The sequence below is a fragment of the Gopherus evgoodei genome, chromosome 7 (assembly GCF_007399415.2).
Source record: "Gopherus evgoodei ecotype Sinaloan lineage chromosome 7, rGopEvg1_v1.p, whole genome shotgun sequence".
Classification (NCBI taxonomy): Eukaryota; Metazoa; Chordata; order Testudines; family Testudinidae; genus Gopherus; species Gopherus evgoodei.
In genome coordinates, this window is record NC_044328.1 from 45,954,261 (window position 1) to 45,968,863 (window position 14,603).

At 44.1% G+C, this 14,603-nt stretch overlaps 1 protein-coding gene across 10 annotated transcripts in view; it reads left to right on the forward strand.

Moving 5' to 3' along the window:
• Positions 1-13,914, forward strand: part of HERC4 (HECT and RLD domain containing E3 ubiquitin protein ligase 4) — an 89,410-nt gene extending 75,496 nt beyond the window's left edge. For all 10 annotated transcript variants that reach the window (XM_030571200.1, XM_030571196.1, XM_030571204.1 and 7 more), the window contains 2 exons: positions 5,829-5,931; positions 12,601-13,914. In XM_030571200.1, the coding sequence (XP_030427060.1) occupies positions 5,829-5,931; positions 12,601-12,809 (312 nt within the window). In that variant the 3' untranslated portion in view covers positions 12,810-13,914. The remainder of the gene's footprint in view (positions 1-5,828; positions 5,932-12,600) is intronic.
• Positions 13,915-14,603: the final 689 nt, after the last annotated feature.

Here is a 14,603-nt window from a genome sequence, read left to right on the forward strand (position 1 = left end):
CTATAAATCCTTAAAATATCTTCTGGACATTATACAAGTTGTTCTTCGAGTGTGCGTGCTTGCCACGTGCACCGGTGCCGGAAGTTTTTTCGCCTAGCAGTACCCGTGGTGGGGAGCACCCCCCCGTGACCTCTGGAGTAGCGCCTGCCTGGTGCAGTATTAAGGGGCGCTGCACACTCCCCTGACCCTCAGTTCCTTCTTGCTGCCAGTGAAGGTGCGTCGGAACTTCTCAGCTCCAGCTTTGCTGCAGTTTGTCCCAGAACCATTCATTCATTCAGTGAGTTTAGTTAGTGAGCTCGGGCCAGGGCATGCCCTGCAACCCCAGGATTTAAGTTGTGCGGCTCTTGTTGGGGTTCTGTCCCAAGGAGTGACCCGCACGCAGACTGTCTGCGCTGCTTGGAGAAACCCAAATCAGCAAAAGGTGCAAGATCTGCAAATCATTCAAGCCCCCGGACCAAAAAAGAAAGGGACATTAGGCTCCGGGTCATCCTGATGGAGTTGGTGCTGGCCCCGACCCCGGCAAGCCGCTCCGAACCGGTACCTGGCACCGCGGTGTCGGTACTTGCGGTATTGGTACCAGCAACCCTCTGGTACCATTTGACCAGTTGGCACCGCTTCCTTCTCATGCCAAGAGAACCAGAAAGACGACTCCTTTGCACAGCGCTGAGGGAAGTTCTGGGACAGAGGCTTGGCCGGCCCATGTTGGGTAGCCCTCATCCCCACCGGCCCTAGGCCTCTGACTCACGTCCTGCTATCCGGATGCCATCTATGCCCGAAGTTCCTCCAGGCAGTCAGGGATTGTCATGTCATGCCAGTGCCCCTGAGCATTGCCGATGTTGGCCCCATGCTCCAGGGGCAAGCTACCGCTTGGGTTGCTGCCAGCCTGGTACTGGTCTCAGTCGAGGGAACGTTCCCAACACCGCTCACTGCCCCAGCGACTGTCAGGACTCAGTCCCGTGGATGACTCCGCTCATCTTCACAGAGCAAATATCCATGGGACTGTGGTGGATGTCGCCAACAGTCCTCATCTCGAAGGAGGTACCACAGTTGGTCATGGCACGACCGTCGACGCCGTTCCTGCTCGGATTCCCTCTCCAAGTCTCCGCCAAGGCACCGTAGCCCTGGGTGTTGATCGCCGGCATCTCGCTGTCGCGGGTCTACCTGTCAAAGCTGTTCGCAGAGCAGCTGCTACTCGCAGGAGGACTACCGGGTCCACCCAAGGCCTCTTAAAAAGGGTGGCTGCGAGCCTCCACCTCCAGGCAGAGGAGATGGAGGAGCCCTCAGACTCGCTGCTGTCCTCCTCGGCACCGGGCAGGATGGCCTTGCCACTCCATGAGGGGGTGGCAAGAATTTCAAATGCCCTGTGGCAAACACCAGCCTCATTGGCTCCCATCTCTAAGAAGGTGGAATGCAGTACTTGTACCCACTAGGGGCACGAATATTTGTATACCTATCATAAACATACAGTTAAGGGTTAATTCTCTTTTAACCTGTAAAGAGTTAAGAAGCTTACATAACCTAGCTGACACCTGACCAGAAGAACCAATAAGGGGACAAGATATTTTAAAATCTGGAAGGGGGAAAAAGTCTTTTGTCTGTGCTGTGTGGGCTTTTGCCGGAGACGGAGAAAGAAGGAGCCATCCCGCTCCTATAGGGTAGTGAGTATTTAGAGAAGGAATGTATTAGATACTTTTATTTCTTGGTTTGTGAGCTCTTTTGCAAATGAAAGAGGATAAATTTGGGTTCTTTGTGTAACTTTAAAGTTTTGCCCAGAGGGAAACCCTCTGTTTTGAATTTGATTGTCTATGAGATTCTTTCATTCTAATCTTACAGAAGTACTCCTTTTACCTTTTTTTTTTCTTTAATTAAAATTCTTCTTTAAGAACCTGATTGATTTTTTTCATTGTTTTAAGATCCAAGGGTTTGGATCTGTGTTCACCAGGACTAATTGGTGAGGGGGATTCTCAAGCCTACCCAGAGAAAGGGATGTAGGAGCTTGAGGGGAGGAATTATGCTCAAGTCTGCCCAGGAAAGGGGGGTTAGGGACTTGGGAGATATTTGGGGAAAGGGCAGAGTTCCAAGTGGCTCTCCCTAAATATTTAGAACCACTTGGTGGTGGCAGCGTAATTTAACGTAAACTGGTAAAAATAAGTTTAGGGGGTCTTTCATGCGGGTCCCCACATCTGTACCCTAAAGTTCAGAGTGGGGAGGGAACCTTGACATATACCCACCCAGTGCCCAAATCCTTGCTGGTCGAGTCAGTCAACCACAGGGAACGGCATGGGCAGCCAGCCTCAACCCCTAAGAACAAAAACTCTTGGGGGCTGGATACTTTCAAGAGAAAAGTTTTTATTTGTCGTCAAGCTTCCAGCTAAGAGTAGCAAACCATCAGGCTCTCCTGGGTTGCTGCGAGTTTAATCTCTGGGGATCCCTCCCCAAATTTGAGGACCTTCTCTAGAAGCACAGTAAAAAGGGCATCCTTGCAGGCCATTTTGGATGCAGCGGACACAGCTGCATGGTCCATGGCCTTGGCAGTGTCCATCAGACGGGCGTCATGGCTCCCGCTCTCTGGGCTATCCAGCGAAGCGCAGTCGTCAATGCAGGATCTCCCTTTCGACAGGAAGGTTCTGTTTCCTGAGGAAATGGACACAAGGCTGCACGGCATGAAAGACTCCCGCACGACCCTCCAAATCTTGGGCTTCTATGTCCCTGCTCTGGCAAAATCCAAGTGCAAGCTGCAGCAGGTTCCTGCCCTCCTGAAGTACGAGGCTGCCCCTAAGGAGCAGCGGGACTATAGAAAATGCCCACAGAGGCAGTCTCAGCCTGCCCTCCAGCCTGGGTCCTCTAAGGGCAAGCAGGTGAGTAAAAGGCATTGTTGACTGGACGCTGAGGGGCACCCTGCCAGTTCTCAGCAGGGATCCACCCCCTCGTGGGCCAAGGGCCTGGCGCCCTCATCAGTCAAGGTGCACCTGTTGGCCATTTCGGCCTTCCATCCCTGGTGCAAGGACACGCTGTGTTCTCTGATGCTATGACTGGCGGTTGCTTAGGAGTTGGACTGGCTTTACCAATATTCTAACCCCTGGTCCCCACAATGGGACCTGAATGTGGTGCTGGCTCATCTTACAGGGGCCCCCATTTGAACCGTTAGCCACGTGTTACTGGTCTGCCTCTCGTGGAAGGTGGCCTTCCTGGTTGCTATCACGTCGGCCAGGCGTGTCTCGGAGCTCAGGGCCCTGACCTCCGAGCTGCCGTATTTGGGCTTTCATAAGGACAAGGTCCAGCTCCGCCCACACCCCGAGTTCCTCCCGAAAGTGATCTCCGCCTTCCACATAGGTCAGGACATTTTTCTACCAGTCCTCTGCCACAAGTCTCACGTGCCTAGTGAGCAGCGCCGTCTCCACATGCTTGATGTGAGGCGGACTCTGACTTTCTATCTTGAGCGGACCAGGCCGTTCAGAAAGTCCTCGCAACTGTTCGTCACCTCAGCTGAGCACTCGAGAGGCCAGCTGATTTCCACTCAGCGGCTTTCCAACTGGATCACTTCGTGCATCCACACCTGTTATGAGTTGGTGGGTGTCCCCCTCTCCCGCCATTGTGAGGGCGCTCTCAACTCGGGCGCAGGCCTCGGTGGCTGCCTTCGTGGTCCATGTCCCTATAGAAGACATTTGTAGGGCTGCCATGTGGTCTTCGGTTCACACGTTCACCTTGCAGTATGTGATAGTTTCCCAAACTAGGGATGATGCCAGGTTTGGCAGAGCGGTACTCCATCCTGAGAACTTGTGAACTCCTAGCCACCTCCAGAAGGTATAGCTTGGTATCACCTATTGTGGAATACACATGAGCAATCACTCAAAGAAGAAAAGACAGTTACCTTTTTGTAACTGGTATTCTTCGAGATGTATTGCTCATGTCTATTCCACATCCTGCCCTCCTTCCCCACTGCTGGAGTTGTCTGGCAAGAAGGAACTGAGGGTGCGGGGAGGGCACAACTCTCCTTATACCGTGCCAGGCAGGCGCCACTCCAGGTGTCGCGGGAGGCGCTCTCCCCCTGCAGGTACTGCTAGGGGAAAAAAATCTGGCACCAGTGCACATGGCGAGCACGCACACCTATTGTGGAATCAACATGAGCAACACATCTCAAAGAACACCAGTTACGAAAAGGTAGCCGTCTTTTCCATTTGTGGTGGTTGGTATCACAAGAACCCTGCTGTGTGGAATTTCCTCCCTATCCGAGTGCCATTCATTTTCTTTTCTTTCAAATCTCTCCCTATACATCCACAAATACTAATCCATGCCATTAATAAATGGGGACTGTCATAAACAGATTGTTTAGGGTTAATGCCTCTCTTACCTGTAAAGGGTTAAGAAGCTCAGTAAACCTGGCTGACACCTGACCAGAGGACCAATAAGGGGACAAGATACTTTCAGATCTTGGTGGGGGGAAGTCTTGTTTGTGCTCTTTGTTTTTGGGGGTTGTTCGCTCTTGGGACTAAGAGGGACCAGACATCAATCCAGGCTCTCCAAATCTTTCTGAACCAGTCCCTCATGTTTCAAACTTGTAAGTAACAGCCAGGCAAGGCATGTTAGTTTTGTTTTCTCAACTTGTAAATGTTCCTTTTTGCTGAGAGGATTTTACCTCTGTTTGCTGTAACTTTGAACCTAAGGCTAGAGCGGGTTCCTCTGGGCTATATGAATCTGATTACCCTGTAAAGTATTTTCCATCCTGATTTTACAGAGATGATTTTTACCTTTCTTTTCTTTAATTAAAAGCCTTTTTTTCTTAATACTTGATTGATTTTTCCTTGTTTTAAGATCCAGGGGGTTTGGATCTGTGTTCACTGGGGAATTGGTGAAGTCCCTCAAGGCTACCCAGGGAGGGGAAAGTTTTGGGGGGACAGGGAGTGATCCAGACACTGAAAATTCTGGATGGTGGCAGTGATACCAGATCTAAGCTAGTAATTAAGCTTAGAAGTGTCCATGCAGGTCCCCACATCTGTACCCTAAAGTTCAGAGTGGGGAACGAACCTTGACAGGGACATTAGTTTTACAGTATTAAAAACAATAGCTCTAATGTAGAACTTTCCACTAGGTCTGTTGGTTCATTGTGTGTTTTTGGATAAAAAGCTTGGTAATGAAGAGGTGCCTATCCCTGTACTCTGTGTACCATAGCTGAGAACAGTAGAGGTTAACAAGTGGTAATACACACATATTTCATAGACTTCTAATGTGATGCTACAAATCCTGCTTATATTGGATAAAATAACAGAAAAAGACACCCAGTTCTAGTGTTCAGAGTAGTAAATGTACACTTTACTGGGAAGGCTTTAGGATTTTTGTTAGAAGCTAGTATTTTATATTAAATTAACACAAGGAATTTCTTAACTTTCAGGAAGATCCCAAAGTCCTTTATGCGTCACTGTACATCCACCACTGAAATGTGGTGGGTGGTGGTTAAACAACGTTACTGTGTACAGTCAAGTAATTCAGAACAAGAAGTTCTGGTAAATAATAATGTATTCAACTGAAAGTGCAAGAGATATTTATATAGGCAGAGTGCAAATACCATGATTAAAATTACTAGTGTTAGAATACTTTAGTAGTAGGATGTTAACTAGTATCCAGTGTGGGGAGAAAACATATCTTTAGAGAGAAAAACATAAAAAAGTAAACTTGGTGAAAAAAATAAAAATGTGTATAGAACAATGACATTTGTAGTTTTGTTTAACTCAGTAGCAATGTGTTGTCTCTTTCTACATACAGTATTTACATATTCAGTGTCCTGATATTTTGTGAATTTGACTAATAATCACATATTTTGGTCACTTCAGAATACAGAATATAAAGGAGAATATTGGGCAGACCATCCTACAATTAAAATATTTTGGGATGTTTTTCACGAGTTACCACTGGAAAAGAAAAAGCAGTTTCTGTGTAAGTATTTGAAACTAATGTATGGAAATAGGAAACCTAGAAGGATTACTGTAGCTTGATGCTTTTCTAGAAGGGGACAGAACAAATTACACCTAATTTTAATAACTAATAATTATGTCTACCTACTTTTTAAGGTGAACGCATCATGGGGGAGGAAGTCTGTTGAGCAGGGAGTCTTTGTCAATAACTTTTGTGTGTGAGTCTTGTATGGCCACAAAAGGTTTGAGTTATGAGGCTCTAGGTTGGTATTTGGAGGGCTATCGTCATGTTTGGATAGTTGTTGCATAGTCAGTAACGGCACCCAATCTATTGTGCTTCATTAATTAGTGAGTGGATGGTTGGCAATGATGATCGTGTATCTTGTTCTGGATTTCCTTATTTGAATGGCCCTTTGATCACTTCACAGTGGCCAACAGGGTAGAACAGCACTGCCATGCACTTTAATATTTATTTATTTATTTATTTTAATACGTAGGCCATGGCATTTACCACTGCATTCACCAAGTCTTGATAAGTGGATTTATTTTAGATGGTGGATAGCCTGGTTAATTCAGCTGTTCTCATTTGGTTTGCTGATGCAAATCCTTCCCTAGTGAAGATATTTCAGGTTATTGTAAGAAAAAAATCAAGCACATTCAGACAGAACTGTTTACACCCTTCTTTCTCCTCATGAAGTATTGCTACAGCTGTGACCAATTGAAGTGCTCACTCTGGAGCACCTTTGGTTTTGTAACGGAGCTCTCATCAGGTCACTTTTCAAGAAAGCCCTTGTTGATTTCCCTGTTCACTCAATGATCTGTAATAGTCCAAATTTGTTGCTCTTCATAATATGTTGCAGTGCTCAACTTTTTGAACAGGTGCTTGGGGAAATATGAAGTGATTGGATTATTATTCATGGCAGTCAGTAAATTTAAAATAACCGAAAAAGACTGAAATCACCATTCTCATCTGTCCAATAAATCTGGGAATTTTGTCCATCCCAGAATAGGCTCCTTTTCATTACCTACAAGACTTACTTTTTTCTTAGGTGGAAATATCATTTGATATCACTGATTGTAAAGCTAAAAGATTATAGCTATAGAAGAATAATTGAAAACATATCCAATAATTTCATTTCTGCTTGTAGCATCTACCACAGTTTTGCTACGTGTTAGCTATTTCCTTCTGTTGTGCAGTTCTGGAGGTGGTTCAGCACTGCAGCACAGCCTGTTCTGGCCCTTTCTCTGGCTGCTGCCAGATGATTCTTTCTAAAGCTGTGTAAAAACTTGTGGAAAATAGTAACAATAATTCCAATGCCAATCAAGTAAGTATACGTAGAAGACCTTGCTTATAAGATAACTTATACAAATAAAAGGTTGACCATTGGCTGATGAGCAGTCCAGGATTGGCGGAATTATGAGGAAGACACAGCTAGCAGAAAGAAAATTATTGGGTAAGAAATTTTCCATTCTGCAGCCCAGCATCTTCCACAGTTCTTCTATGCATGGGAAAGGGTGAGCCAGTGAATAGGGGTAGGGGAGGGTAAGAGAACAAACAAAAGGAAAATGGAGGGGGGAAGCCCCTCCCTTTTTACAGCATTGCTCAAGCAGCAAGGTTATTATTGGACCAGTGCCTCCAGCACCTTCCTGCCAAAGGAGGCCTCTGCAGAAGGTTAAGTCCACTCTCTACAACATCTGATAAAGATGTTAGCCAGTAACCATGTTGCTGCTTTGGAGATCTGAGGTGGAAGCATGTGCTCTTTCGGCCCACAAGGTTGCGATTGGTCTTGTGGAATGCACCTTGATGCTTTTTGGGACAGGAACATTGGCTGCCTTGTATGTCTCATCGATACATAGCTTGATCCATCTAGCAAGGAGAGCTTGGAGACTGAATCCATGAGCCTTTGGATGGAAGGAGATAAGCAGAACGCCTGACTTCCTTGTGGGTTCTGTGTACTTGATGTAAATCTTCAATGCTTTTCTGACATCTAAAGTGTGCCACTGCTTCTCAGGTAGGTACTGTGGCTTCAGACATAATGTGAGGGACATTTCCCTGCGAGGAATGCAAAAGAGAGTTTACCTTTGGCAAGAACATTTCTGAAATCCACCTTATCATGAAACGTGCGGTAAGTTTCTTGCATAGATAGGTGCCCATTCTAAAACCTGTCTGGCAGTTGTGATAGCCACCAGAAAATAGGTTTTGAGGCAGAGGTAAAATGGCTATGCAGAAATCATGTCCAAAAGAATGAGTGGTTAGGGCTGTCAACACCTGGAGTAGATCCTATTTAGGAAAGATGAGTCTGACTGCTGGTTTGGGCAATATGACAGCTCTGAGGAGCCTGGATACCTGAGGGTTCTTGACCTGGGAGCCTGAATATCCTGCGTACAGTACAGTACAGGCCTGTACCTAGCACATAATGATGCTTGGCTGAAGTTCTTCTATCATTCCTTCTTGAAGGAAGTCTAGAATAACTTGCATCCTGGGATGCTGTGAGTTTGCTCTATGCTCTTGACACGAAAGGCTGAAATTATTACAGATGGATGGGTAGGCTTTTAGAGTGGAAGCTCTAGAAGAGAGCGAAGTCCCTATCACTTTTTAAGGTAGGCTGAGTGTGACTAGTACTTCCCTTTTCAATAGCTAGGCTGTTAGATGAAGATGGTCTGGTCTGGATGGAAGAATGATCCTTGGTAAAGAATGATAGTTGCAATGGTGGTTCCAGCTGCAGTTCTGTTAGATCAGAGCACCAGGGTATCCCTGGCCAGTGTGAGAGTTAACACTTGTCACCTTTGCATCCTCTGATCTTATGTTTGGGTCACTTTCCTTGTGAGAGGAAAGGGCAGGAAAGCATATAGCAGGTCTTATGGCCATCTGTATGACAGAATATCTGTCATCAGACTTAGAGTCTGCTTCCATGGTGAAGTATTTTGGCCGCTTTGCATACTTGATATTGGTAAGCAAGTCAACTGATGAAACTGAATGTCTTGTGAGATCAGGTTGAAGACTTTCTGGTTTTAGGCACAATTTTGAGTTGCTGACATTGCGCTGGCTGAGCCAATCTGCCTTTTGGTTCAGTTCCCCAGTGGATTGCCTTTAGGGAAAGGAGAGTCATTTCTGCCCATTCCATTATCTCCATCACTTCTGCATGTAGAGCTGCAGTCCTTGTCCCTCCTTAGTTGTTTTATGTATACCCAGGACACAATTTCCATCCAGGTGGCTCTCAAATCTCAGAAGAGCTAGTTTGCCCTGAGTTCCAAGAGAGAGATGCATCTGAAACCCCAGGCAAAGGAACTACAGCCTCGTACCTTTCTAGGTCACAGATGTGCTCCCCATTCTTCATGCTGGCATCAGTGGTGAGAACCTACGGGTCTTGAAAACATACGGAAAGAACCCTGAGGATGTTTCCCCAGACTTTCCACCATATCAGGGAGTTGAGGACCTGTTTTGGACATGTAAATGAAGTTGCATGAGTTTGAGGGAGTAGTCTCATGCTTTCAGAAGAAAAGCGTGAAGGCACCTGATGTGTGATTTTTGCCAATGGGTGACCTTTATGCATGAGACCAGGAGGCCCAGAAGCTGAAGGCTGGGAACAATAGATGAGCTCTTTCACTTGGCCAGTGTGGATATTATACTAAAGGAACTTTACTTCATGTTTACTATGAATCCGTGCGCTTGCAGGAGATCCAGAGTCTGAATTGTGGTCCTGTGTGCTACCGCCTGAGATGGGGCTCTGATTAAGGAGTCATCAAAAAGGGGGTACAGGTGAATACTCTAGGATCTGAGTCTGGCTATGGTCACCACCAGCATCATCATAAATATCCTGGGGGCTGATAAGACACCGATTGGAAGTGTTAGGTACTAATAGTGATTCATGATATAAACAGCAAATCTCAGAAGCCTGCAGGGGCACACTGGAGTTTGAAGGTATGCATCTGCCAAATTGCATGAAGTTAGTAAGTGCCCTGACAGAGGGATGTCGCTATTATAGTTAGTTTCCATCTGGAACTTTATTTTCCTCATTTGTTTGTTGAGCCTTTTGAAGTTGAGGATGGCCCTGATTCCTCTAGTGTGCTTCTGAGCAGGGAAGTAGATGGAGTAAAACCCTGAGCAATGCTCTCCTGCGGGAACTTCTCCTATTGTTGCATGGCCAGAAGTTGGGAAATCTTGTTCTGGACTAGCTTGCACTTTTGCAGAGTCGCAGGAGACTCAATGAAGAAGAGATCGTGGTGGAGCCCTTTGCTCAAGAGAGTATTCCTGGAACACACTCACCTTTCTATGTTGAAACAAACCATTCATCTGGAAAAAAGGAAATTCTGCTGCTTAGGTCAGGGTGGAGGCACATTTGCTTGTTGTTGTAAAGGGCTTTTGAAGGTTGCAGGAGCTCCTATAGATTTTCCTCTTGCTCCTTGGTTCCAGGGTTTTCCCTTGATGTATCTGTATCTGGTTTTCTCTGAAACCTCTGTGAGGAAGATGACAAAAGGAGCGTCTCTGGGGTTTGTAGTGGTTTGTAGTCCCTTAGAGTATTAAGTTGAGTGTGGAAGAACTATTTGATTTTAGTCACATTTTCAGTCACTGTCTTGTCCAGTTTTTCTCTGAAGAAGAGAGATATTATGAATTTAGAAGAGCACGAAACATGTTTGAAGTATCTACTTTCAAGAGACAGTCATGTGTGTCTCCTGGCAGAAAACCTTGTAGCATCCATTAAAGCATCTGCCATTAATGCTGTTTGCTGAAGAGATCTTCTTAAGTATAGACTTAGTAAGTTTGGTTTCTGTCCTTGAGGGCTTTCAGGTCCTCCAGCTCCATGACATTGTAACTTAAGGAAACCAACTGGCTGTCAGAAATGCTCTGAAAGTTGGTGAGGAAGCATCAAAGTCCCTTCTGTTGGTAACTTTCACCTTATCCATTGGCTTCTTGGGAAGGAAGTTTTCTTTGGATGGAATAATCACATAAAGTAGAGATGCTACTGCAGCACTGACCTTAAGCACATCAGTTATGACATTTTGTCTCCTGGAGCTTGTAGAATCTGAGTGTGTGCCTGTTAATGTGCTTGCCCTTTTCAGGAGCTTCCCACTTCTTTTGAGAGGGTAATCAGGGAGAAATGCTGCCTCTGGAGAGGATTTAGCAGGAACTTACGTGCTCTGAGGCTTGTCCTCAAGGGGCTGCTCAGTTTGGATGTGCATAGTTGATACAACCTTTATGCACTTAGTTTCAGAGTCCTAAGGGGAAAAAGTCTATGCTGTATTTTGTCTATGTTCTGCTCAGAATCAGTCTGGTGGCTCTCCTTCCTTGGTAAAGTATGAGTCTGAATGGGAGGACTAATATCCTTGGGACTTTTTCTTATCCATTTTGTTCTTTTTGGACTTCATTAAAAAAATTCATGCATGTACATGGCTAGCCTTTGCACAGGGCTGAGCCTTCTGGAAAATTCTCCCTTGAAGTCCTCCCCTGTAAATTCTCACTTTCCCAGGAGGGGGACTCACTGGAAGAGTTTTCTGACTCAAGCTGGGAGGAGGGAGGACCGATTTTGAGCCCTGCTTCTTTCCCCAGAGCATTTGGAACCAATTTCAGGACTTTATGGTGGACTTGGTGCCATCCTAGGAACGTATCCTAGTGGTCTTGAATTGCTCCAGGACTCAGTACCTTGCTGAATGAAATTTTCCTCAATCTTAGAGCCTCTCCAAGTTCTGCTCAATCTCCATTAGTCAGACTTTTCTGTAGTAGAGTTGTAGCTTTTTGGGGAGCGGGTGGGGCAGATAGGTCCTAACATGTCCATCCAACTCGAAGTGCTGTGCCAGGTGGTAGGATAAGATGGCTGAGAAGCAACGGCATAATTCACCCTCCATGCAGCCTGTTAGTGCTCCATCTGTGAGGTAGCCTTATTTGGGCTTATCCATGTGCTTGTGTGGCTACTGTGCCATTCCTGAAAGTGGGCAGAGCCGCTCAGCCATTGACTGCATTGCTGACTACCCAGACTGAGAGGAGTAGAAAACAAACACTGCTGCTCGCTACTACCCCCCAAAATAAAGACACAGGAAAGGCCAGGAGGAAAGAGAACTATGATTGACTGTTTCTGCAGGGGCAGCAGATCTGGCAGCAAGCTGGAGAAAAGGGAGTGTGGCCAGCATGGGCTGTGCTGCAGCTTTAAACCATCGCTGGAACTGCACAGGAGGGGAATAGCCCAGGCCCAGCAGAACTGTGGGAGATGCTGGGCTGCAGGAGCGTATAAAAGGAGGACAATTGCATACGAAATTCCCTTACTCAGAAACAAAGTTGTTGGTAATGGCTCATGCAGTCATTTCAAATACAGGGCAGACACATTTATTTGACATTGAACAGATTAGAACCTGGTTACTTAGTTACCTGCAAATATGATAGTGTCCACAAAAATGATGTGAACTCACTGCTCTTTAAATAAGTAAATTCTGGCACAAGAGGGACTTTGTTCTATTTGATACACATTTAACAATATAAACAGAATAAGATGTACATGAATCAGTTTATATGTACAAATTAACATTCATTTACTCTTTTTAATTTCAAAATCATGCTACTTTAATGTAAAAAGCTAGCCATGTAATAGAAGAATTGAAAAATGAAAATAGTGATTTAGAAGTGTAATATTGCATGGAACTGTCATTGTGAAACAGAGTGTAGTCACTTCAGCTTTCATTCTTCTGTTTTCCTTGGCAGTGTTTTTAACAGGCAGTGATCGTATTCCTATTCTTGGAATGAAGTGTCTTAAACTAGTCATCCAGCCAACAGGAGGTGGAGAAGGGTATCTTCCAGTATCTCACACTTGCTTTAATCTTCTTGATCTTCCAAAATACACAGACAAAGAAACCCTAAAATCTAAGCTGATCCAGGCAATAGATCACAATGAAGGCTTCAGTTTAGTATAACTTTAGAAATGAGATATTGTAGTTGTTTAATGTGGGAGCATTAAACTAATTCTTTGTATCTTTTTTGTGATGGTAAGTTCAGTGGACAAGTTGACAATGTAACAACTGGTTATTTACAAAATGTTCAGTGATACAAATATTCATGGAAGGCCAAAAGTTCTTACAAAAATGAACTGTTAATACACAGCTTGTATAGAACCACGTTTTTGTCATAAAATAAAAATGAGACTGTGAATGAGACTCAGGTTTCACAAACATGAATTTCAACACTTTACATATTATAAAAACAATTTAGCGTGTGAGTGCATGAAAGACTTGCTTAATTTTTTTCAATCACAGAGTGAAAACACTTCCTATTATGATAGTCCCATTTGATTATTTTTCATTTTGTAAATAAAGGTTTGTAATAAAATAGTTTCAGTTCTGATAGCAGTATGGTTTCTAGTGTATGTAATTAAACTTGAGCTTATTTTATGGCTTTTAACAAAAGAAGTGGGATTCCAGAGATGTCTTTTTCTGGTGGTGGGGTGTTTTTGTTTTTGAAAACTTAATGAAATGATGGTTGTAATGAGCTGCCCTTTATGATGTACAGTCTAATTTCCATTGTGCAATCACTTATTCGTGCTGCTGCAAAACTGCACATTTGGCTTCTGTTAAGATGGACGAGAAGACTCAATAGGCCATTTCATTTTATTACCGCTGGTATAATTAAATTGATAAAATTATAAGGGATTAATTTAGCATTGGGAATCCAACTTCTGCAGCTATAGTTTAAAAACAAAAATGAGGAGCAAGACAGTTCCTATCAAGAGTTTAAACATTTCATTTTAAAATGAAAGTGTAGTTTTTGGTCACCTTTTTCCAGCTAAAATGCATTTGAAATACCCTTTTTGAAACTTCTTTTGAATTTTAGTATAAGTACTCTGAGATGACTGTGCTTAATGGAACGTATTCAGATTTGACCTTCCTGGTCTGGTTAAGTTCCAGCATACTTATGTCTTATTGATACATATGTGACTTTCACCTGTGAAACAAATATTTATTTTTTTTTAGATTTTTAAAATGCGGTGAAAACAAAGCTACAATAAAATACTTGAATGAAAGAGTTTGTTGCTTTATGTACGTGTTCATGTATGGATGCACATATCATGCATATTTCTTTAATCAGGCGGTAACTTCATTAAGCAGAAGACTAGTTAGAATATTGAGACCATCCCGGCTGTGACTGTTGTATTGACACAATTCTGCAGACACAGGGAAAATGTAAATAAGGCTATAACCGTCTCCTGGTGTATGATTGCAGCCATGACCTTATACCTGCACATGCCTATAGCTCACTTGTGATCTCTAATTTTCTTCACATATTGCTGTTGGGAGGCATATTCCCATCATGTGAGTCAAGAAACCAACACTAATGAAAATGTTTTGGTCATAAGTAGGGCCCTATCAAATTCACAGTCCATTTTTGTAAATTTCACGATCATAGCATTTTTAAAATCCTGAATTGCAAAGTTTCAGATATTTAAAAGTTAAATTTCATGGTGGTGTAACAAGCCACAAATATGTATTTAAAAACAACAAAAAATAAACATGTAACGTCCTTAAGATTCAGCATTTCTTAAAGTGGGAGTTCTGACCCAACATGGGATAACAAAGCTGTTGGGTGTGGATGGGGGTGTCTTCCTTACTTTGCTGCCTTCAGAGCTATGCATTCAGAGTGGCAGCTGCTGGCTGGATGCCCAGCTTTGAAGGCAGCACCACGGTCACCAGCAGCATAGACGTAAGTATGACAAT